The 21789-nt window shown below is 46.6% G+C and overlaps 2 protein-coding genes across 4 annotated transcripts in view; both read right to left on the bottom strand.

Annotated features, from left to right (window-relative positions):
- Positions 1-21789, bottom strand: part of LOC309333176 (uncharacterized protein) — a gene marked incomplete at its 3' end in the record, with an annotated part of 262123 nt that overhangs the window by 126402 nt on the left and 113932 nt on the right. The gene's annotated exons all lie outside the window — the stretch shown is intronic.
- Positions 8967-20888, bottom strand: LOC309333226 (myelin proteolipid protein-like). Of its 3 annotated transcripts, XM_081846652.1 has the most exons (8): positions 20716-20888; positions 15607-15693; positions 13642-13828; positions 13097-13352; positions 11476-11644; positions 10787-10860; positions 10077-10142; positions 8967-9669 (listed from the first exon to the last, which is right to left on the bottom strand). In XM_081846652.1, exons 1-8 carry the CDS (start codon positions 20717-20719, stop codon positions 9598-9600), a joined length of 915 nt encoding a protein of 304 aa, XP_081702778.1. In that variant the 5' UTR covers positions 20720-20888; the 3' UTR covers positions 8967-9597. The 3 variants fall into 3 exon arrangements, with proteins under 3 accessions (XP_081702778.1, XP_081702776.1, XP_081702777.1); XM_081846650.1 differs by lacking the exon at positions 15607-15693 and having other exon boundaries at positions 20716-20882; XM_081846651.1 differs by lacking the exon at positions 15607-15693 and having other exon boundaries at positions 13196-13352; positions 20716-20877.

Raw genomic sequence — 21789 nt, forward strand, 5'->3', positions numbered from 1 at the left:
TGTTACATACCACCTGTAAAACATTTTAACAAAATTTTCCTTTATCGTATAGCAGGCGGTAAAGCGGATATCCTCACGACAGAGTTTCTCCCATTGTTCTAAATATATAGCGTGGCCGATATCTTGTGCCCATTTGCCCATTGTTTATTTTACCTCTTCATCGAATCATAGTCCTATAATAGAGTGTAAATTTTTGATAATTCCTATTCTTTTGTAATATAATGGTGCTAAATAGTGTTCGTTCTTTGGCAAAACCTTTTCTTTGATCTGCATTAAAGACACTTTTTAATTGTATATATTGCCAATTATCCATCCCATATTGTATTAATTCTTCATATGTTTTTAATTTTAACTTTCCTTGGTCTTCTTCCAGTATTTGTCTATATGTTGCCCAGTTCAGATTCATATTGAGTTTTTTAAGTGCATGGGCTTCTAATGGAGAGATCCATAAAGGGGTTTCTGGCTCTAATAACTGTTTAGAGGTGCTATTATTACTATTATTATTATTGCAAGTGCCTGGACTGCATGACCCTCGAGAGGCCCTAAAAATGTCGCAGGGGACAGATTGGGGCGTCCCTATTTCCACCATAGAAAAGAAGGAAGGAGCTCCAGTACCATTTTTCTAAAAATTATTATTAATAATAATTTTATTTCTGTCCTGTTGAAAGCCGCCCAGAGTGGCTGGGGAAAGCCAGCCGGATGGGTGGGGTAGAACTAAAGCTATTACAGTCATACCTCGAGTTACAGACGCTTCAGTTTGCACGTTTTTGGATTGCGCACCTCGCAGAACCCGGAAGTACCGGAACGGGTTACTTCCGGGTTTTGTCGCATGCGCAGAAGTGCTAAGTCGCGCTATGCGCAGAAGTGCTGAATTGTGACCCGCTGCAGGTTACGAATGTTAGGATATTTCCGTTCCCCCTTAAAAGGGAGCAGGCTTTGTGAGTCACAGAGTCTGCGTATTTCCTGTTCACAGGATGTTTCTGTTTTGATAGAGCTGTTGTCTCTCTCTGCCTGAACACGCAAACAGGCAGTCATGTTTTTTCCTTTGTTGTGACCAACGCTGAATAAACTTCTAAATAATGCTCTCCTGCGTGCATCTTTCGCTGTGCGAATTCTGCTGATAGAGCGTGCATCAGCTCTGGAATGTGGCAAGCAATTTTCTGGAGCTTGTGTCGCTAATTGCTGATACTGTATCTACGGGAGATCGATGGATCGTCCGGAGGCGACGTGGGGGCCATGATGGGCTTTATCTCCCTGGCAGTATCCCAACAATAGGTTTCGGGCCCAGATTCAAGGCACTTACAGGAGAGTAAGACTGCGACAGACTGCTGAGGTATGTGTAGGAAAAGCGAAAGCAAATAAGGCTTTTCTGTTTGCTGCGGCAAGAGACTCTGATGTCCGGCTGGCCTAATTGGCCTGGGAGCCGAGCCAAGCAGGCTTCGTGATTAATGGGAGCCAAGATAAGGAGTCTCTGAAGTGAAAAATACTCACGGCTCAAGTAAAGAGCTGGAATAGAGGTTTTCCAAGCCTCTGAAGCTGCTGAGTGGGCAAGTTGCTGTGAAAGTTTGCTGCGGCAGTTTGGAGTGTGGCATACTGTGTGTGAAGCCCCTCCAGTTCCTTTCACAGATAGATGGAAGGCCCAAGATTCAAGGGCCATAGACGTAATAGTCTTATCCGTCTCTCTGGAGGATATATCAACGCTGGCTGGCAACAAGACAGCACGTCAGATGTGGAATGCTTTGAAAGTTGCCCATCTGCCAGTCATCCCAGCCCAGAGTTTGACTGCATCGGAGGTCCTGGCTGTTTCCCAGAATGCGAGTGAATGCAGGGATGCTGAGGGCACCGGTTGCAAGCTGCAGGGGGAGCTGACTGTGATGTCATCCCAGGCAGCATTCCAGTCTCCAGGGGGAGCCAAGGAGTTGGCAGCTGAGAGCTCTGTTTCTCATGGGAGCCAAGGTCATCCTCACAGATACCGGAAGGCCAGAGGTAAACAGAGACAGATGCCTGCAGATGGCCCGAAGCAGAAGGGGGGGTGAAAAGCCCACGCCAGGGAAAAACAAGGCTTTGTTTGCTGGCACAGCTTCACCAAAGGCTAAACGCAAGTTTGATGGCCAGGAGCAGGGGGGCAAGCAGCAAAAGCCCACACCGGTGGAAAACAAGGTTTTGTTTGCTGGAAAAGCTGCTCCAAAGGCCAAGGCCAGATTTAGGACTTCCGGGTTAGCGCCATCGGCAATGCCGGCGTTCCTCTGACTGAGAGGAACCCGCTCCGTGGAATTCGGGTCGTGCCGCCGCGGCGAAGGCGGAGACCCCTTAGAAATCCCAGGCGGAGGAAGCCTGGGAACGTGGGATTCGGCTGGCACCAGGAGCAGGGAAACCCCTTTTTTGGGGTTCCGAAGTGACGTGGGGTGAGCGGTGCGGTGTTTTGAATCGACCGCTATTTTTACGGAGTGAAGCCGCGTAGCCGTTGCCGGAGAGCGCTGACTTTTTCTTGTGGACAATTGGATTTCAAACAACCACCCGTGAGTAGAACAGAAATTGGACTTTTAAAGTATTTTTAAATTGGCACCGATCCGGGAAGGTCTAAACAAGAAGTCCACCTCCCCTTTCTGTAAATATACTGAAGCAAATAATTTGTTAACTAAGGTTGTGGAGAGTCTTACGTAAAGGATTTAAATTCCACTGATTGAAACTACTATCAATATTTTTTGGGGGAAGCAGGGGAGCCTGCAGGAGAAGGTTAAAATTCGGGAATTGAAGCGCCACTTCCCTAAACCCGGGAGTGGTCTGCGAGAGCCCGTTGACGGTGAATAGATAAATCTGACAGCTGTCAAGCTAGCTGTCAAGATACAAAAGAAGGACTTTGTTTCTACTGTCCGTTTTTGTGTTTAAAAAGAAGGAAGGAACTGTTACAATTTTACATTTAAAAAGAAGGAAGGAACTGTTACAATTTTACGTATGGGACCTTTGGGACTGTGCTGGAAGGAGTGATAAAAGGAACTTGTGTCCCTCTAGAGGGAGCTTTGGGATATTGTCGTAAGGATGCAGCTGGGAAATTGCTTTTAAAGATAAAAGCTCTGAGAAACTAGTTTTTGACCTTGGACTGTTTAAGGATGGCGGTCGGGAAGAAAGTAGAGTGTGAACTGAACAGGACATTTTATCTGTTGGGAAAGCTGCAAGACCAGATAAATGTTACGGCTACCAATGTTGTAATCTTGGGAACAAAAGTGGGCATTAGTAAAGAAGCTGACAAGAACTCGGCACAGGAACCTCTTCCAACTGAACAAATTGAAGAATTTGAGAAGGAGAAACTTGTTGTGATTAAAGTGATGAAAGGGGGAGCCGTAACCCTACAGAGGCAAATGGTGGATTATAATTCGAGGCCTTACATGATGGCAACCAGGAGGAGCCAGTTTTTGGAGATGGAAGCCTGGCTTGGTTTGGAAAATGAAAGATGGAGAGATCACCTTATGTGGAGATCAAATGACTTTTGGGATATAAATCTGAGCCAGGTGGAGGCTGGAGCTTTTGGGGCCTTTGGATTTGAAAGGAGTGTGAAACAAGATTTGGAATATCCTACAGGCCCTACTTTTAACTACGGAAGTCTGGCATACCGATGGGTTGGAGCTTCCCCAAGATCTGTTCTTTAACACCAAAGACTACCAAAAAGACAGGCAGAGGGGACATGAAAGAGATTTAAGAGCCTCAGACTTAAGATCTCCGGGTTGATGGTTTTCCGAGATTGATGGAACTATTGCTAGGGGCCGAAACCGGGGAGGGGAGTTGGTGAAAGAAAATTGAGAATTTAAAATGTATATATTATAATTTGTTTTTTTTCTCTTTTCTTTTAATGAGAGATGGGAAAATCGTGGAATGGAATTTTTTTTTTTGACCCTGGGGAAACATTTCAAGAATAAGTTCAGATATATAAGTTTTAATGAGAAATAAGATTAAATAAAGTAAAAGTGGATGGTTAATTGGTGAAAGAAAGAATGGAAAATTACAGTATAATAAGATAAGATAAAAGGATAAAAATAAGGTGAAGGATTTGCTGAAATATCTATATGAATTAGAATACAAAGAGGGGAGATGTGAGGAGGTCAAGGAGATAAGTTAAGAAAGGGAGTTATATTAAGGTTTAACTTGTTCTTTTGCTTTTTTTGTTTTTGGATTGTATCTTTTTTTTCCCTTTTAGCTGTTTCTGCTTTTTTATTTTCCTATTTTTATTTTTCTCTTGGATATGTTTTGTTTTTATATATTGTGTTCTTCTTTGTAACCTTTTAAAACTTGAATAAATATTATTGGGAAAAAAAACAACAAAGGCCAAGGCCAGATTTATTGTAGATTCTGGATACACCCGCCATCTGGCAAAAGATAAGCATCTGTTTATCTCTTTCAAACCTCAAGATGGTGAGATCCACCTGGCTGATGGAAAGACGTTGCGAATTGCAGGAGAAGGGACTGTGAAACTGGCAAGTCTGCACACTACCATCAAAGATGTACTTTATGTTCCAGGTGCTGCAGACAATTTGCTCAGTGTCCCACAGCTGACTGGGCGTGGCTTTGAGATTTCCTTCAAGAGGAGCGTCTGTCATCAGGAAAGGCAAAGAGGACATTTTGCATGCAAAGTTTATAGATGGCTTATTCTGTATAACTTATGATGACAATGGTGCTGTAGCTGTGTCTAATGTTGATTCTTGTTGTGTTGCACAAACTAACAAAGTTCTTCATGCAGGATGCATTCATGAAACACACAGAAGATTTTGTCACATGTCTTGGCAGGCGCTGGCCAAGATGCCTGGGTTGGTTGAAGGTTTGAACATCAAACCCTGTAAGTTTCACATGAAATGTGTATCTTGTGCAGAGAACAAGGTGAAGGTTGCTCCAAAAGGCAAGGAGTCTAGCAGGCAGGCTTCCAAACCCTACCAGCTAGTCCACGCAGACCTGGTTGGTCCACTTGCGCCCTCTTTGGGTGGAGCAAGGTACTTCATGGTTCTAATTGATTCTTTTTCGAGGTACATGTGTTTATGCTCGAGCAGAAATTGCAAGCGTTTCCTAGGTTCAAGGCATTCTGTGCTTGGTTGGAGAATGTTCACAGTAAACGTATCGGCCGTCTCTTTACTGATAGAGGCGGGGAATTCACTTCTCAGCAGTTTGAAGCTTTCCTGACTGAGAAGGGAATCCAGCATGACTTGTCAACGCCTAGATCGCCATGGATGAATGGACTTGCGGAGCGAGCAAACCAAACTTTGCTTCGAGGCCTGAAAACCTTGTTGCATGATGCCAATCTCCCTGAGAAGTTTTGGGGGGAGGCTCTGTCAACGTTTGTTTATACCTTTAATCACAGACTGTCATCACCTATTGGTTGTACTCCCTATGAGAAGATGTTTGGTAAGAAACCTAACGTCAAGCACATGAGAATCTTTGGTTCTGACATGTGGGTACACACCCCACAGAGCAACAAGCTTGGGAAGCGTGGGGCACATGGTTTGTTCATGGGGTACGAAAAAGGAGCATACAGGGTATGGATGACTGTTTCTAAGTCCATTAAGTTCACAAGGAGTGTTGAATACAATCCTAAGTGGGGGGGAAATGTGGGAATTTTCCAGAGTTACCCAGAGGAGGATGAAGGTGATGTGAAAAAACCAGATAATGTTGAGGAAGCTGAGGATGATGATGATGATGATGATGATGATGATGATGATGATCAGAGTTCGGATTCCAGCTCAGTGGGCGGCGCTGCTGCTGATGTCAGTGACAGTGATGACACAGCAGACTACAAGAGCGCAAAGGCCTCAGTCAGACCATCTGATGCGTCTGACAATGAACTGGAAGAACCACTGTTCACCATTGGTCACTTTTCTCCTAAGAAGGAGGAGATGAGTCCAGAAGACTTGCGTCTAGTTCGCAGGTCTGAAAGGGCGACCAAAGGCAGACCTCCAAAGAGATTTGCTGATGATTTTGCTAAGACGGCAACTGCTGTTCTTAGTAGCTCAGAGAAGGTATGGGATCCTTCAAGCTTCAAAGAGGTTCAGGATTTAACCTCTAAAGATGCTGAGCCTTGGCTTAATGCCATGAAGGCTGAAGTTGATTCCTTGAATAGGAACCAAACTTGGGAGCTGGTACCGGTAGTCCCAGGAATGAGACTGGTTGGCAGCAAATAGGTCTTCAATGCCAAGACAGACCAGAATGGCAAGGTTGTCAGACACAAAGCCAGATTGGCTGCCAGATTTTTTTCACAGGTACCAGGACAGGATTACCACGAGACCTACTCACCCACCGTCAAGTATGAGAGCATTCGGCTGATGCTCAAGATAGCTGCAGAGGAGAAACTGCATGTTTCCCATCATGACATTAATACAGCTTTTTTGTACGGGGTTTGGGGGAGGAGCTGTTTATGCTTCCACCTGACGGGATGCAGATACAGAAGGGAATGGTCTGTAAACTGCGGAAGTCCTTATATGGTCTCAAGCAGAGTGCCAGGTGTTGGAACACAAAACTCACTGAGACATTGCTTTCTCTAGGTTTTCACCAGGGCAAAGCTGATCCATGTGTGTTTGTCAAGGAGGAGGGGCAAAACAAACTGTATTGTTTATGTTTTGTTGTTGATCTGATGTTTTGGAAGAATCAGGCTTTTTACCAAAGCACCCTAGCTCAACTGAAGGAGCACTTTGACATGAAGGATCTTGGTGAGGTATCCAACTATCTTTCTCTGCAGGTGGAGAGGGACCAAGCAGGTAATTTTCTGGTACACCAAACACAGAAAATTGCTGATGTATTAACCAGGTTGAATTTGGTTGATGCAAACCCAGCAGACACACTGATGGTGACAGGTTACCAGGTAGATAGTACTGCTGAAGCGTTTTCTGACACTACGCTGTACAGATGCATTCTAGGCAAGCTGAATTTCATTGCTAGATGCTCAAGACCTGACATAGCTGTAAGCACTAACCTGCTTAGCAGACATGCCAACAATCCTACTGTTCAGGATTGGAAAGCTCTGAAGCGCATAGCCCGCTATTTGAAAGGGACTTTGCACTACAGGCTGAGGTTCACCAGTCAGAGGTCTTGAAATCTTTGCAGATGCTAGTTTTGGAAGTGACACCACAGATGGTACAAGCACTTCTGGAGTATGCTACATGTACAACCACTGTCTGTTTGACTGGCTGTGCAAGAAGCAGATGACAGTAAGCCTAAGTTCCTGTGAAGCAGAACTCAATGCTCTGTCATTTTCACTCATGGATTGTGAATGGTTGATGCAACTGTTTAAGGACATCGGAGTTTCTGTGAAATGTCCTATACAAGTGTATCAAGACAATAGATCCTGTTTGGCTTTGCTGAACTCAGAGAGTTGCAAGCAAAGAACCAAGTACTTGCAGATTAAGCTACATCGTGCAAGAGTGTGTATTCAGAAAGGACTCATTCAGGTGTCCTACATGGCAGGAAATGAAATTCCTGCTGATCTGTTGTCTAAGGTTGTTAACAGAGAACAACTTAAGGTTTATGTACAGAGGTTGCAATTGGGTTGAACCACAGGTACTACAGGTTACACGGAAAGGGGGAGGATGTTAGGATATTTCCGTTCCCCCTTAAAAGGGAGCAGGCTTTGTGAGTCACAGAGTCTGCGTATTTCCTGTTCACAGGATGTTTCTGTTTTGATAGAGCTGTTGTCTCTCTCTCTCTGTGCCTGAACACGCAAACAGGCAGTCACGTTTTTTCCTTTGTTCTGACCAACGCTGAATAAACTTCTAAATAATGCTCTCCTGCGTGCATCTTTCGCTGTGCGAATTCTGCTGATAGAGCGTGCATCAGCTCTGGAATGTGGCAAGCTATTTTCTGGAGCTCGTGTCGCTAATTGCTGATACTGTATCTGCGGGACATCGTCCGGAGGCGACGTGGGGGCCATGATGGGCTTTATCTCCCTGGCAGTATCCCAACAACGAATGCTGGGGGTTGCAAACGTGCCTCCCGCACGGATCACGTTTGCAACCCGAGCGTCCACTGTATTATTATTAGGGATAGGGTTGTTGTTGTTGTTGTTATTCTGCCCAGAGTGGCTGGGGAAACCCAGCCAGATGGGTGGTGTATAAAGAATAAAAGTCGTCATCCCTGTTGTTGGAATTGTAATTGGAAGGGAGGTTTTTGGTTTGATTTCATGAGGGATATTTTTAAAATATTCATTGGGAATAATTTAAAGTCTGATACACACACACACACACACACACACAGATAGATATGATATAAATACATATATAAAAATATAAATATGGATATATATCTTATATAAGCTAACATATATATAAATGTGTGTGTGTGTGTGTGTGTGTGTGTGTGTATATATATATATATATATTTGCTTTCGTAGATTTTCACGGGTACAGGAATGCAGGTTTTGGTGTCCTCGGGTGTCTTCCCGTGTAAAAGTTGGGGTGTCTAGGCGACGTTTCGACGAGGTCTCACTCGTCATCTTCAGGCTGGTGCTTTCGGCTTCTTGTTACTGGAACTTGTTTCCAGTAACTTGTTTCCAGTAACAAGAAGCCGAAAGCACCAGCCTGAAGATGACGAGTGAGACCTCGTCGAAACGTCGCCTAGACACCCCAACTTTTACACGGGAAGACACCCGAGGACACCAATATATATATATATATATATATATATATATATATATATATCAGTATATTCCTTTATTTCAAACCAAGGAAACTAGAATTGTAATCCTTGTTGCTGGAAATGTAATCGGAAGGGAGGTTTTGGGTATGATTTCGCCACAATATTTGTTGCATTTTCTTCGTTGCGTTTGATGGATTGTTGGATCAGTACCGTATTGGTCTGAATATATGCCACTTTTAAAACTTCCTGGTTGGAATTTGGGGGGAAAGGGAGGCTTTTATTCCTGACAATACAGTAGTTCCATCTGATTTCCCCACCGAAACGGAGCGAAGCATTAAAAAACCGACAAGCTCTTCTCATGAAATTCACCCTTCATTTTTATTTCAATATTATCCTTCGTTATTCGTCCTTCGTTATTTCGGCTTTCTGCGTGCCATGTTAAGAACGGTCAATTTTCACATTTGTGTGTGTGTGTGTGTGTATGTGTACACACACACACACACACGTTTTTATTAGCCTCTTACAAAAAAAATGGTGTTATCTCGTTGAATAATTTCCCGCCATTTGAGCATAAAACTGCACTTATTTTTTTTCAAAAAAATGACTTTCTTTTTGGAAACTTCAAGAGACGGAGTGATTTTTCCTCCAAAAAGCAGGACTAACAGGTTGTAGGACCTCTCTCTCGCTCCGACGTTGGTTTCCCGCGCTGATGAAATCCCCAGACCGGGAATAATCCTGTTTTCAGGTCCGGCTGGGTCAAGTGAGATCATAGAATCATGGTTGCATTTGAAAAGGTACCCCGGGGTTATGTAGTCCAACCCTGGCGGATCGGGACAAGCCAACTGGCTGACGGGCAGTTAGAGCAGGAGGTTGGCAGCCGCCTGGTTAGAGCCTCGCGGTTAGAAGACCAGTCCAGGGTGCAAATAATACGAGGGTTATTATTATTATAAAGAGAGAGGGAGTCTCTTCGCCTGGGAGGGGTGTGCCGGGTTAGAATTTCGTTCCCCGGCCCATCAGCCTCAGGACGGCGAAGTTGTAGGTGGCCGCGATGATAAATGTCACCTATGGAGGAAGGGGAAGAGAAGCAGAATTGCTAGAACCCATTCCTACTGGTTCTCCTGATATCTCAGCAGCTTTGAAGACCATCAAGAATGGTCTCCTGCTCTTTCCTCCTGATTCCCCTGATATTTCAGCAACTTTGGTGGTCTCCTGCCCATTCCTCCTGGTTCCCCTGATATCTCAGCAGCTTTGAGGAGACCATCAAGCATGGTCTCCTGCTCTTTCCTCCTGGTTCCCCTAATATCTCAGCAGCTTTGAGGAGACCATCAAGCACAGTCTCCCACAGGCCCATTGGAAGGAGTCCTGCTGATTTTCCAGGGTTCTGCCAGAGACCTCCCTCCCATCCTTTGCCCCACGTGTGGCTCAAATCCTCCACCCAGAAATGAAGAGTTGTGGGAAGCCGTCCTTACCAGAGCCACCAAGTTGACCGCTGCTCCCACAAAGGCCGCAATGAACAGGTGGAACGTCATCTGGAACTGTAGGATGATGATGATGATGATTATTATTATTTATTTATTTATTTATTTATACCCCGCCCATCTGGCTGGGCTTCCCCAGCCACTCTGGGCGGCCTCCAACAAAATATTAAAATACAGTAATGCATCAAACGTTAAAAGCTTCCCTAAACAGGGCTGCCTTCAGATGTCTTCTAAAAGTCTGGTAGTTGTTGTTCTCTTTGACATCTGGTGGGAGGGTGTTCCACAGGGCGAGCGCCACTACCGAGAAGGCCCTCTGCCTGGTTCCCTGTAACTTGGCTTCTTGCAGTGAGGGAACCTCCAGAAGGCCCTTGGCGCTGGACCTCAGTGTCCAGGTAGAACGATGGGGGTGGAGACGCTCCTTCAGGTATACTGGACCGAGGCCGTTTAGGGCTTTAAAGGTCAGCACCAACACTTTGAACTGTGCTCGGAAACGTATTGGGAGCCAATGTAGGTCTTTCAAGACCAGTGTTATATGGTCTCGGCGGCCGCTCCCAGTCACCAGAGAAGAAGGAGAAGAAGGAGGAGGAGAGGAAGGAGGAGGAGGAGGAAAATGGGTCACCCATTGAAGGATCTCAATGTAGAAACACAGAATGGTAGAAAGGACCAGGAAGGTCCTCTAGTCTTGACCACTGAGAACTCACCTCGGATGTCTTGCAGATAGAGAGAAGGCTCTGGCCACACACTCTTCCCGGGGAAGCGTTCCACGGCAGGACACCTGTGTCAGGGCACCGAAACACAGAACGGTTGAGAGTTGAAGGGCCACCTCGCCCCACCTCCTTGACCCCTTTTGACATGTGAAGCTGGAGGTCCACCAAGACCCTGAGAACCTGCTCCCAGATCCTGATAGCAAGCCGGTGATCTACCAAGACCCTGAGCCCACCATCAGGGTCCATCGGATTCTCCCTAAACGCAGGACCTGACCTTTCCCCCACTTGAAAATGCCTTGGGTTGATTCATGTGATGTTGGAGGACCACCAAGCCTGAGATCTTTCTCCGGGGTCCTGATAGCATGCTGGCAAGACTCTGAGGTCCTTCCTGACCTTCGTCCCTCTGGAAATTCATTGGGGTGAGACCCGTGGGGAGATGGGGCTCCCCCAGGATCTTGAGATTCTCCCAGGTTCTGCTACCAAGCTTGGTGTTCTACCAGGACCTTGAGAACCTTCTCCCAGGTCCTGCTACCAAGCTTGGTGCTCCATCAAGACCTCAAGATCCTTCTTCCAAGCTTGGTGGTCAACCAAGACCTCAAAAACCTTCTCCCAGGTCCTACTGGGAGACCCCTCATGAGGTTCTTCCTCCCCAAGGTGGCCCAGTAAACTAGGTTCTTCCTCACCATACATCCGGGCGTCTGTGCAGAGGTTCCCGATGCCGGCGGCCGTCTTGGTGGGGTTGGCGATGGAGTTGCAGGTGGTCCAGGCCGTGAAGTAGACGTAGATGGGGACAGCCGAGCAGGCCAGGACCAGGAGCCAGAGGACGGTCAGGACATAGGTGATGCCCACAAACTGAAAGGAGGGAGAAGAAACGAGTGTCAGCAATGGGCCGGGAGCTTCCGGAGGACAGGGCATGAGACTGGAGACCTTTGGGACCTGAGGAACTCCCAGCCACTTGGACCTTTCCTCCCGATATTCCCACAAGGGGTGGGCAGAACTTGAAAGGTCCCTATTCCCAGGTTCCTATGATCCATTAAAATCCTATTTTCAGGGGTGGCTTATATTTGGGTATTTCTCAGGTGATGATGGAGACCTCCTATTCTATAAAATGAAAACAGACCTCCTATTCCATCCCCTAAAATGAAAAGAGTGGCCTCCTATTCTATCCCCTAAAATGAAAACAGACCACCTCTTCCATCCCACAGATATTTATCTGATTAAACTACGGACTGCCTATTCCATCCCGTAAAATGATAATAGCCACCTCGCCTTCCACCCCTCACAAGTCAAATCTGGGACTGAGAAAACAGGGATACTCGGATGGCCCGGGATTGGGGGGGAGGGGACCTCCATAGGCACAGCAGGTGGTTTTCTGATTGCACCACGGGTCACAAGTACAAGTCCCTTGCTGCCTTTTGGGGCAGGAACGTCCTTCCGGGATGGAGGCCCGAAGGGTACTTATAGGGCAAGAAGGGGCTAAAAGTGCCCTGTTGGATTCCTTAGACGTGGAATTTCCTCCTTTTTCCACCAATGCCACCTGCGACAGCACAGGCAGCGGACCTTGGAATTGTAAAGCTATTCCGAATGACTGCTCCAAGAATCAAGCGGAGGAGGGTTTCCTTTTTGGAAGGATAAAATCGGGGTCCCCAAACTAAGGCCCGTGGGCCGGATAAGGCTCGAGGGACTCGTTTATCCAGCCCATGGCGAACCCCGCTGCCCGCTGCCACCACCCGCTCTTACCCGTGCTGCACTGCGCGGCTGCCCACTTCCAGGTCTGAGGAGCACCAGAAATAGCTTGTGCGCATGCACAAGCGTTATTTGCGCATGCGCAAGTTATTTCCGGTGCACATCTGGGTGGGAGGAGGCCTGTGCACATGCGCACAAGCTATTTCCGGTGCTCCTCCAACTCAAAAGTGTGCCGGAAATAGGGTGTGTGCACGTGTCTGGGCACGCGCTCCCCCACCCTCCGGCCCAACGCACAATTGGCACTGGAGACACTGGCCCGAGGCATGGCAAGTTTGCTGACCCCTGGATAAAATCCTCCTTTTACAGAAAGGTTCGGCCTTGCTTGCCTCCTTTTAATATGGACAACCAAAGGAAGGTTTCCTTTTTGGAAGGATAAAGTCATTTTATAGAAAGGTTCAACCTTGCTGGCATCCTCTCAGTATGGACAACCAGTGTGAGTGAAGGAAGGACAAGACTTATTCAATATATCCTGTTCCTAACGCCCCCCCCCCCCACCATTGGCAGTCTCATGCCCCGGGTTTGAACGGCGCCGGCACCAGGTGCGAAAGAGAAGATCACCTTATCGGGATGGCCCAGCCATTTTCCCACACAGTGACACACCAGCTCCCAGGAGTGGCCGGGCCGGTGTCCTCGGGGGCCCCTCCCCTTGTGGCCTACCGTGGCGCCCAGGCCCTTGCCGCAGACGGTGGCCCGGTAGTCGCCAAAGACCTGCCGGACAGCGCTGGTGGTGTAGAAGCCTTCGGCTAGCAGGAGGGCACCAAAGAGGAAGAAGAAGCCGGCCACCCCGTAGATGGCGTACTGGAAGTCGTGGATCCTGCAGGGGAGAAAATAGGAGAGGGGGGCCATTGGTACAGCAGGGGCACCCAAGGGTCATCCAGTCTGTCCCCCCACCAGAGCTAGGAGGGATATACAGTTGGGAAAGGATTGCAGAATATTATTTTGATAGAAGACGGGTTGTGTGGCTGTAGTTTAACTTGATGTGGACATGCAGTGAGAAAAGGATTGCAGAATATGAACGGGGGAACGAACTGGTAAACAAACAAGAAAACGAACGAGGGAACGAAGAAAGGCGGCGGAGAAAAGAAACGTTTGGAGGCGCTTACACATCGACCAGGTACTCGTAATCCTGGTAGTTTTTTGAGAAGTAGGTCTCGATCAGGTGCTCGGTGCCGGTCAGGGCTTCGTGGCTGCAGCCGCAGAAGAGTGCCACCCCCAGGAAGCACAGGGCCGTGGCCACCAGCGAGGTGAAGGGTGCCCCCACCAGGCAGTGGGCACAGCACTCTAACAGACCTGCAGGGAGGGGGGAAGAAAGGAAGGAGGGAAGGATAGAGACCTCTTGAGGAAGAGTTGCCTAACCCCTATCGCTCACCCCATCCCTAACCCCTATCCTTATTCTAAACCCTTTCCCTAACCCCTATCATTAACCACTATCCCAAACCACTATCCCTAACCCCCATCCCTATCCCTAACCCCCATCCCTATCTCCAACCCCCATCCCTATCTCCTTTCCCTATCCTAAACCACTGTCCCTAACCCTAACCACTACACCTAATCCCTAACCACTACACCTAATCCCTAACCCCAAGGGTCATCCAGTCCAGCGCCCGGTCAGGCAGCAATCTTGGCGTCGAATCACAGGTGGCACCAGTGCCGGATTTACATCTAAGCTCAACAAGCCGTAGCTTAGGGGCCCCCCTCTCTTGGGGGCCCCCAAAAATATAAAAGGGGAAAAAACCCTGGATGTACATTTCCAGAATAGAAAATAAAAAGCAAATAAAATTAAACCGACATGCAGCAACAGTGTGTTGTGTTGTGTTGTGTTGTGTTGTGTTGTGTTGTGTTGGCTCCTGTAATGTAAGTCATGGGCCCCGCCTGCTCCCTAAAATATCCCTGGTTTCCTCCTGTTACAGCTTGGTCTCTCCCACAGACAGGAGACAACTCTGGCTGTTAATTATTTCAGATTTATTGCAAAAACAACAAACTAGGACGGGGCTCCTCTACTCATCCTCCTCCCCAGAAGATGGAGTTGCCCGGACTGAGCTCTTCCCCCTTCCCCAGCACGGAAGCCCCCACCTTCTCTTCCAGTATCCTACAAGATTTGGCAGAGAGTGTTTCCTGCATTCCATGCATTCCAACGTCTTGCCCACTATCAGAGTTCTCACACATCTGTCTGTCCCTTTGGCCAGAGCTCAGATTACAGTTGCTCTCCCCCTCCTCTCTGCTTTCTGCTGTTAACTGTCCTCTCTCTGTGCCTGCTTCTCCTCCTCCTGTCAGCATCTGAGCTTCGCTGACACCTCCTTTCTATATATAGGGTGCCAACATTTTGCATGGACTGGTTGCCTGGCAACATGTGGAAATGGCTTTAGAGACCTATGAGGTCCATCAATGACCATATAGCATATATTCAACACAAAAAAACAATGACAATTTGTTGTGGACAAAGGACAGCTGGACATAGAAATGGCCCCATTACCTTCAGGAGCTGAGAGCCACATCAAACCTCAATCTGGCCCTGAAACGCATTTGCCGGACCTTGGGATCAGTAAGGAAAGTCTTTTAAACTTGCTTCCCAGGGGGGTGGATTTGATTTGAAATCAAATCAGTTTTAGTCACGATTTAAATCACAATTTAAATCGCTAGACAGTAAGACTTGGCCTTGCTGCCATCCTCTGAATATTGACCATCAGAGGAAGGTTTCTTTTTGGGAATCATAAATTCGTTTTCACACATACATCAAAAATGGCTGATTTGGTTCCATTATTAGAAATACATAGACCAATAATGATGAAATTCTGGTGAGGTTTAAGACGTTTCTATTGGGACCACTTTTCTGCTGGACTTGATTGGAAGGAGAAAAACCATCATAACCATTTAAACCATTTATTTCATTAAAACAATAACATGATAGCATATGTATCAATGTTAACTGATGTTGTTGAACGATATTATTATTATTATTATTACTCAGTCCCACCACGGAAAGGTGGGAATCTCAACGTGGCCTCGCATCAGAAGGCAACCCAGCCCTGCTAGGCAGGCCCTGGATATCTCAGGCTTCAGATGGCTACCTGGAGAACCGGCTTGGGGTACTGTATCCGGGTTCGAGTTCTGCGGAGCCGCGGTTGGTTGGGGTTCAGGCCTGCCGCTAACATTATCTACATTGTGAAAAATAAAAGGGTCAGCAGGACAGGCAGGCCTCCCCACGGCTCCTTCCTCTCCAATAATAATAATAATAATAATAATAATAATAATAATAATAATAATTTGTTATTTATACCCCACCCATCTGGCTGGGTTTCCCTGAATGCTGAGACCCCCCCCAAGGGTTGTCAAATCAGACCCCTTGACAAGGCAGGAATTTCAAAATAGGAGCAGAAATCTGGATTTGACCCCGACGGTCAATTGGTCCAATGTTCTGCTTAATCTCTGCTGGTAACAAGCAGCTGTGAGATGCCAGAAACTGTCAGGTCTGGATTCGAACTCGCAGCTCATCCTCAATTGTCCATTGTCTTTGGGACAATGGAGCCTTGATATCTCCATCCCACGTTGCCCCCACATCCCACCCCAGGGATGGTGAGGAATGGTCCGGTTAGAGTCCTGGGAAGAGGGCCCCGGGTTCAAATCCCCGAGACCTACCTTGCAGGGTGAAAATAGGGACCTGCCCAATTCTATCCCCCCAATATTTCTCTGGTGGAAAGACAGAGCTCCTGTTCTATCCTCTAAAATGAAAATAGAGACCACCTATTCCATCCCCTAGAATGAAAATAGAAACTTCCTAGTCCGTCCCCTAAAATGAAAATAGAGATCTCCTATTCCAGCCCCTAAAATGAAAATAGAGACCTCCTTTTCTATCCCCTAAAATGAAAATAGAGACCTCCTATTCTATCCCCTAAAATGAATTTTTAAAAAAACGCTTTCTTCGTTATAAAACTGTACAAGAGAAATACAATGGTACCTCTGGCTACGTACTTAATTCGTTCCGGAGGTCCGTTCTTAACCTGAAACTGTTCTTAACCTGAGGTACCACTTTAGCTAATGGGGCCTCCCGCTGCTGCTGCGCGATTTTTGTTCTCATCCTGAAGCACAGTTCTTAACCCGAGGTACTATTTCTGGGTTAGCGGAGTCTGTAACCTGAAGCGTATGTAACCTGAGGTACCACTGTAATCAATAAATGTTAAAATCCTTCGTTTCTGAATGGATACTTGTTTTGTACATTAATTAGCATGACCTCTGTGATAGGAATTTTGAGGTCTAGATATATGGTAATGTTCATAACTGCACGTACATAGATCAAGCACAGGAAGACTGACCAAGGAGAAGCTTCAGGATCCATGAAAGCCCAGATAACAAGAAAAGTGTATATGCCTTGATTTAGCAGGAATGATCCCTTAAAGAGTTAAATTAACTAATTTGGACAAGTGCCCTTTTAAGAATGGTTTTGTTTTAACAGATTGGTTTGAAAAGTTGAAAACCATGAGCATATATAAATTCAAATTGGACTCAGTTTGAATTGGGCAAGTGTATCCAGGCTGCAATTAGCTTTTTGGTCCTTTAAGAGCAAGTGAGCAACTTCCCATGAGTGCAAGACCAGAGCCTATAATAATAAAATCCCATAGAATGGCCAAGGCAAAGACATCTCTCTCATGGCATGCCCAAACCTGTGCCAGCTATGGTGAATGCCAGGCGACATGGTTGATATGAAAGCCCCGAGGGGATTCACCAGGATGTGTTGCTGTACCACTATGCCAGTGTGAGACCGCAGAAGAGCTATCTTGACACCTGAGAACACACACAAAGACGACGGAGCTAAAAAGCAAACTGCATTTTTCAGTCAGTAGTGGACCTTCCTGCTAAATGTAAAGCATAGACCACTATATGATATATTTACACAAAGGCATCCATTTACAACATACGATGTTATTATTTGTGGGGCAAAAATTTTAAAGAAAAATTCTAGCCCCAAAGGGGGGATAATGTGATAGGAATTTTGAGGTCTAGATATATGGTAATGTTCATAACTGCACGTACATAGATCAAGCACAGGAAGACTGACCTGAAGCCATTTTTTTCCCTAAACTGAGCAAATGTTTCTCTGCATGGTCAAAATGGAAAAGCCTCCCCATTGTTTCTTCCTTCACAAATCCTGTCTTAAGGGTACAGTGGTACCCCGCAAGACAAACGCCTCGGAAGACGAAAAACTCGCTAGACGAAGGAGTTTTTCGTTTTCTTAGCCGCTTCGCAAGATGCATTTCCCTATGGGCTTGCTTCGCAAAACTAAGCTTGCCCCAAAAGCTCCGAGGATAGCGGGGAAGCGCAGCGCGTCTTCCCCGCTGTCCCCGGACCTCTTTTGAAGCAAGGGGCGGCGGGGAGAAGATCGCTTCTCCCCGTTGCCAGCCCCGCAATCTCCGGGGACAGAGCGCCTTCCCCTCTGTCCCCTCTTTTGAACCAAGGGGCGGCAACGGGGAGAAGCGATTCTCCCCGCCGCCCCTTGCTTTAAACAGGTCCGGGGACAGAGGGGAAGGCGCGCGGCGCTTCCCCTCTGTCCCCGGACGGTCTCCATAGGAACGCATTGATTGATTTTCAATGCATTCCTATGGGAAACCGTGCTTCGCAAGACGAAAAACTCGCAAGAAGAAAAAACTTGCGGAACGAATTAATTTCATCTTGCGAGGCACCACTGTATGTCTGTGTTTGAATAAGGGTGTGAGCCTGTGACCTGGTCCAGGAACTATTTATCACTATAAAAGACTGGCCAGGCTCCGCAGGCAGTCCAATCAAGTAACCTGCCAGACAGGAAATAAACAAGGATAAGAGAAAAACAATATTGAAATTTCTGTTTTAAGACCACCTTTTCTGTGATGTATCTGAGGGGTGGTCTTAGGTTACACCCCTTCTGTGATGTATGTATAATGTTTCTGGGGGTGGTCTTGATCTACAGGATGGGAATTTCAAAAGTCTTTATAAGCCCTTGCACAGCATTTTTTTGGGTCCTCCTCCTTTCCTGCGAGTGAGGGGAGCACCCTGTTGCAACAGATCAATAAAGATCAAGCTTACTAGTTGCTTTGCTTCTCAATATTCTCTGGTTGGCCTCTGTTATTTTCTCCTACCAATAGGGAACCTATGTAAGGACTCTTTATGGGCTCTTGGATACCCCATAAGGGAAAAGGGCATATTTTTGTTTACAACACCTCTGATCTTTCCATTTTGTTCCTGAATTAGGTTCTTTAAATACACACAACTTTATTTCCTCCCCATTACTTCACTGACTTTAAATTTGATAAGGTTCTCCTTTTTACACACAGAAACTGTCGAAACCTGATATTTTGACCATGTTCTTTTACGTAGACTCTGTGTATTTCCCATTATCTGGTAAATTTTTCGTCTGTCACCTTGCTGATAGTCTCGCTAGTTCGACATCCTCTCTTTCTTTCTTTATTTAAATTGATTTAATTGATTTTGCCAGTCGGATTTGATTGTGATATCCTCTCCCTTCCCACCTTTTGCGATTAAAATATTGGCGGCAACTCTCCATAAAGACACTCTTAAACTTTTTTTAATTCCTGCCAGGAATTATGGGAAACGAAATTGCCTAAAATAAAAATATGGAATAGGAGGTCTCCATTTTCATTTTAGGGGATAGAATTGGGGGTCTCTATTTTCATCCTGCCAGGAAGGTCTCGGGGATTTGAACCCAGGGCCCTCTTCCCAGGACTCTAACCGGACCATTCCTCGCCTCTTCATCTCGGGGGTGGGATGGATGGAGGGAATGTGGAACAGAGCAAAGCGGAGAGATAAAAAGGCTCCCATTTTCCTGAAGACAATGGACAATAAGGGATGGGCTGCAAGTTCGAAACAATGCCCTCCTTCATGGCACCTCCAGGAGAGCGGCCCTGGTTGGTACGGAAAACACCAGAGCTGAAAGGAACCCCCGGTGGTCATCCAGCCTGACCTAGGAATGTCAGGGCAGTTTTGCAAAAAGAAACATGGGAAATTGGATTCAGATGGTGTGAAATTGTTAGGAATTTCAGGGGCCCATTAATGGACAGTTTTATTTCACAGGAACATCGTTTTTTATTTGGTATATATGGCACAGATTAGTCCTGCCTAGATATGGGAAGGCCTAGGATAAAACCAGGAAAATTGGAAATAAAAAATAGTTTGATATAGTTTGAATATTCCACACCCTTTTTTTCTCCTTAAATTTTTCCGGGGGGAAACAGGGTCACCCCCCATTTTTTCTGGGTTTTTTCCAGGCCTGGATGAATCTCAGGGTCCCTTCCGACTGCCAAGCCAATCTCCTGGGTCCCATTCCCTCCGGATGGCTATAGTTCCCATCTCTCTGGTGGTGTAGCAGTTAGAGTCATGGGTTCGAATCCCCTCGCTTCTTGGCCGAGACCTACCTGGCCCGGTCGTGGTGAAAGGGAGGTGAGGAGCTGGAGGGATCTAGCCCACCTACCCAATGTTTCTCTTGTGAAAATACAGACCTCCTCTTCTACTCCCTAAAATGAAAATAAGAACACCCGATTCTATCCCTCCAGCATTTCTCTTGTGAAAACACAGACTTGCTATTCTATCCCCTAAAATGAGAATAGGAACATCCTATTCCGTCCCCCAAATATTTCCCTTGTGAGAATACAGACCTCCTCTTCTATCCCCTAAAAGGAAAATAGAGACCTCTTCTACCCCCTAAAATGGAAATAGAGACCTCTTCTATCCCCTAAAAGGAAAATACAGACCTCCCCTAAAATGAAAATAGAGACCTCCTCTTCTACCCCCTAAAATGAAAATAGAGACCTCCTCTTCTACCCCCTAAAATGAAAATAGAGACCTCCTCTACTATCCCCTAAAAGGAAAATACAGACCTCCCCTAAAATGAAAATAGAGACCTCCTCTTCTACACCCTAAAATGAAAATAGAGACCTCCTCTTCTACACCCTAAAATGAAGATAGAGACCCCCTTCTTCCAGCCCCCCAATATGTCTCCAATGAAAATAGGGAGGTCCTCTTTCCCACCCTGATGTCCCCAGAAACACGTCACATTTCAAAGGTCTCAGAACAAGTGGTATAGTCCAGGGTGGGATCGGAACCCGGGATGGCTTCCCAAATCCCTGAGATCCACCTTGGCCAAATTAATGGGTGATGGAGATACTGAGAAGTTTTCTCCTGGTCCAACTCACCCATCGTCTTGGGGTTCAGGTGAAGTCGCAACTGTTCTCTTCTTCAGCTAGGACAACCCAGTCGTCTTCTTCTCTTCTTCTCCTCCTCCTCTTCCTCCTCCTCACTTCACTGGATTTCTCTCTGCTCCCTCAGATCCTCCAAAGAAAAAGGGTTCTGTTGTGTAGAGCCATGCCCCTTAAAGGAGAAGCTGGCCCTGTCTCCTCCTGCTCCTCCTCCCTGTTAACTCTGAGATGGACATGATCTGTGGGAGCTTTCAGCTTTGGTGGAAAGCTCTGAGCTCAGGCTGTAGGAACGTGGCTCACGGTCTCTGTGGACCATCAACTTTTGTTAGGAGGGCATAGGAGAAGGATCTCAGGGTCTTGGTAGACCCCCCCCCATCTTCACCTGAGTCCAACCCAAAGGATTTCAAGAGGTCAGGTTGTGCCTTTATGGAGAATCAGGTGGACCAATAGAACGATGGTGGACCTCAGGGTCTTGGTGGACCACCAGATGGCCACCAGGATATGGGAGAAGGTTCTCAGGGGCTTGGTGGAGCTCCGTCTTCACATGAATACAACTCAATGGATTTTAAGAGGGACAACGGCCAGGTCCTGCATTTAGGGAGGATCACATGGATTCTGAGGGTGGACTCAGGGTCTTGGTGGACCACCAACTGGCGAGCAGGGCAAAGGAGAAAGTTCTCAGGGTCTTGGTGGACCTCATCTTCACCTGAGTCCAACCCAATGGATTTCAAGAGGGACAAAGGTCAGGTTCTGCATTTAGGGAAAATCAGTTGGAGCAATAGAAGGGTGGTGGACATCTGGGTCTGGGTCTTGGTGGACCGCCAGCTTCATATCAGTCTCACCAAGTGAATTTCAAGGAGGAGGAAGGTCAGGGTCTGCACTGAGGGAGGAGTTACCAGATCTAAGATAGGGGACACCTGGTTTTCTAGAAAAACATGGGAGATTCTGCCCTGCTCACCACAATTTCATTGTGATAGGTCTATGTCTTCCTAAGAGCAGAAGCAAATCAGTTACTATTCCAGAAATGAATTTGCCAGATTGGTCAATAGGAAGGTGATACCAGCAAGGCTG

Source organism: Podarcis erhardii, assembly GCF_964252035.2.
Source record: "Podarcis erhardii genome assembly, chromosome: W".
Classification (NCBI taxonomy): Eukaryota; Metazoa; Chordata; class Lepidosauria; order Squamata; family Lacertidae; genus Podarcis; species Podarcis erhardii.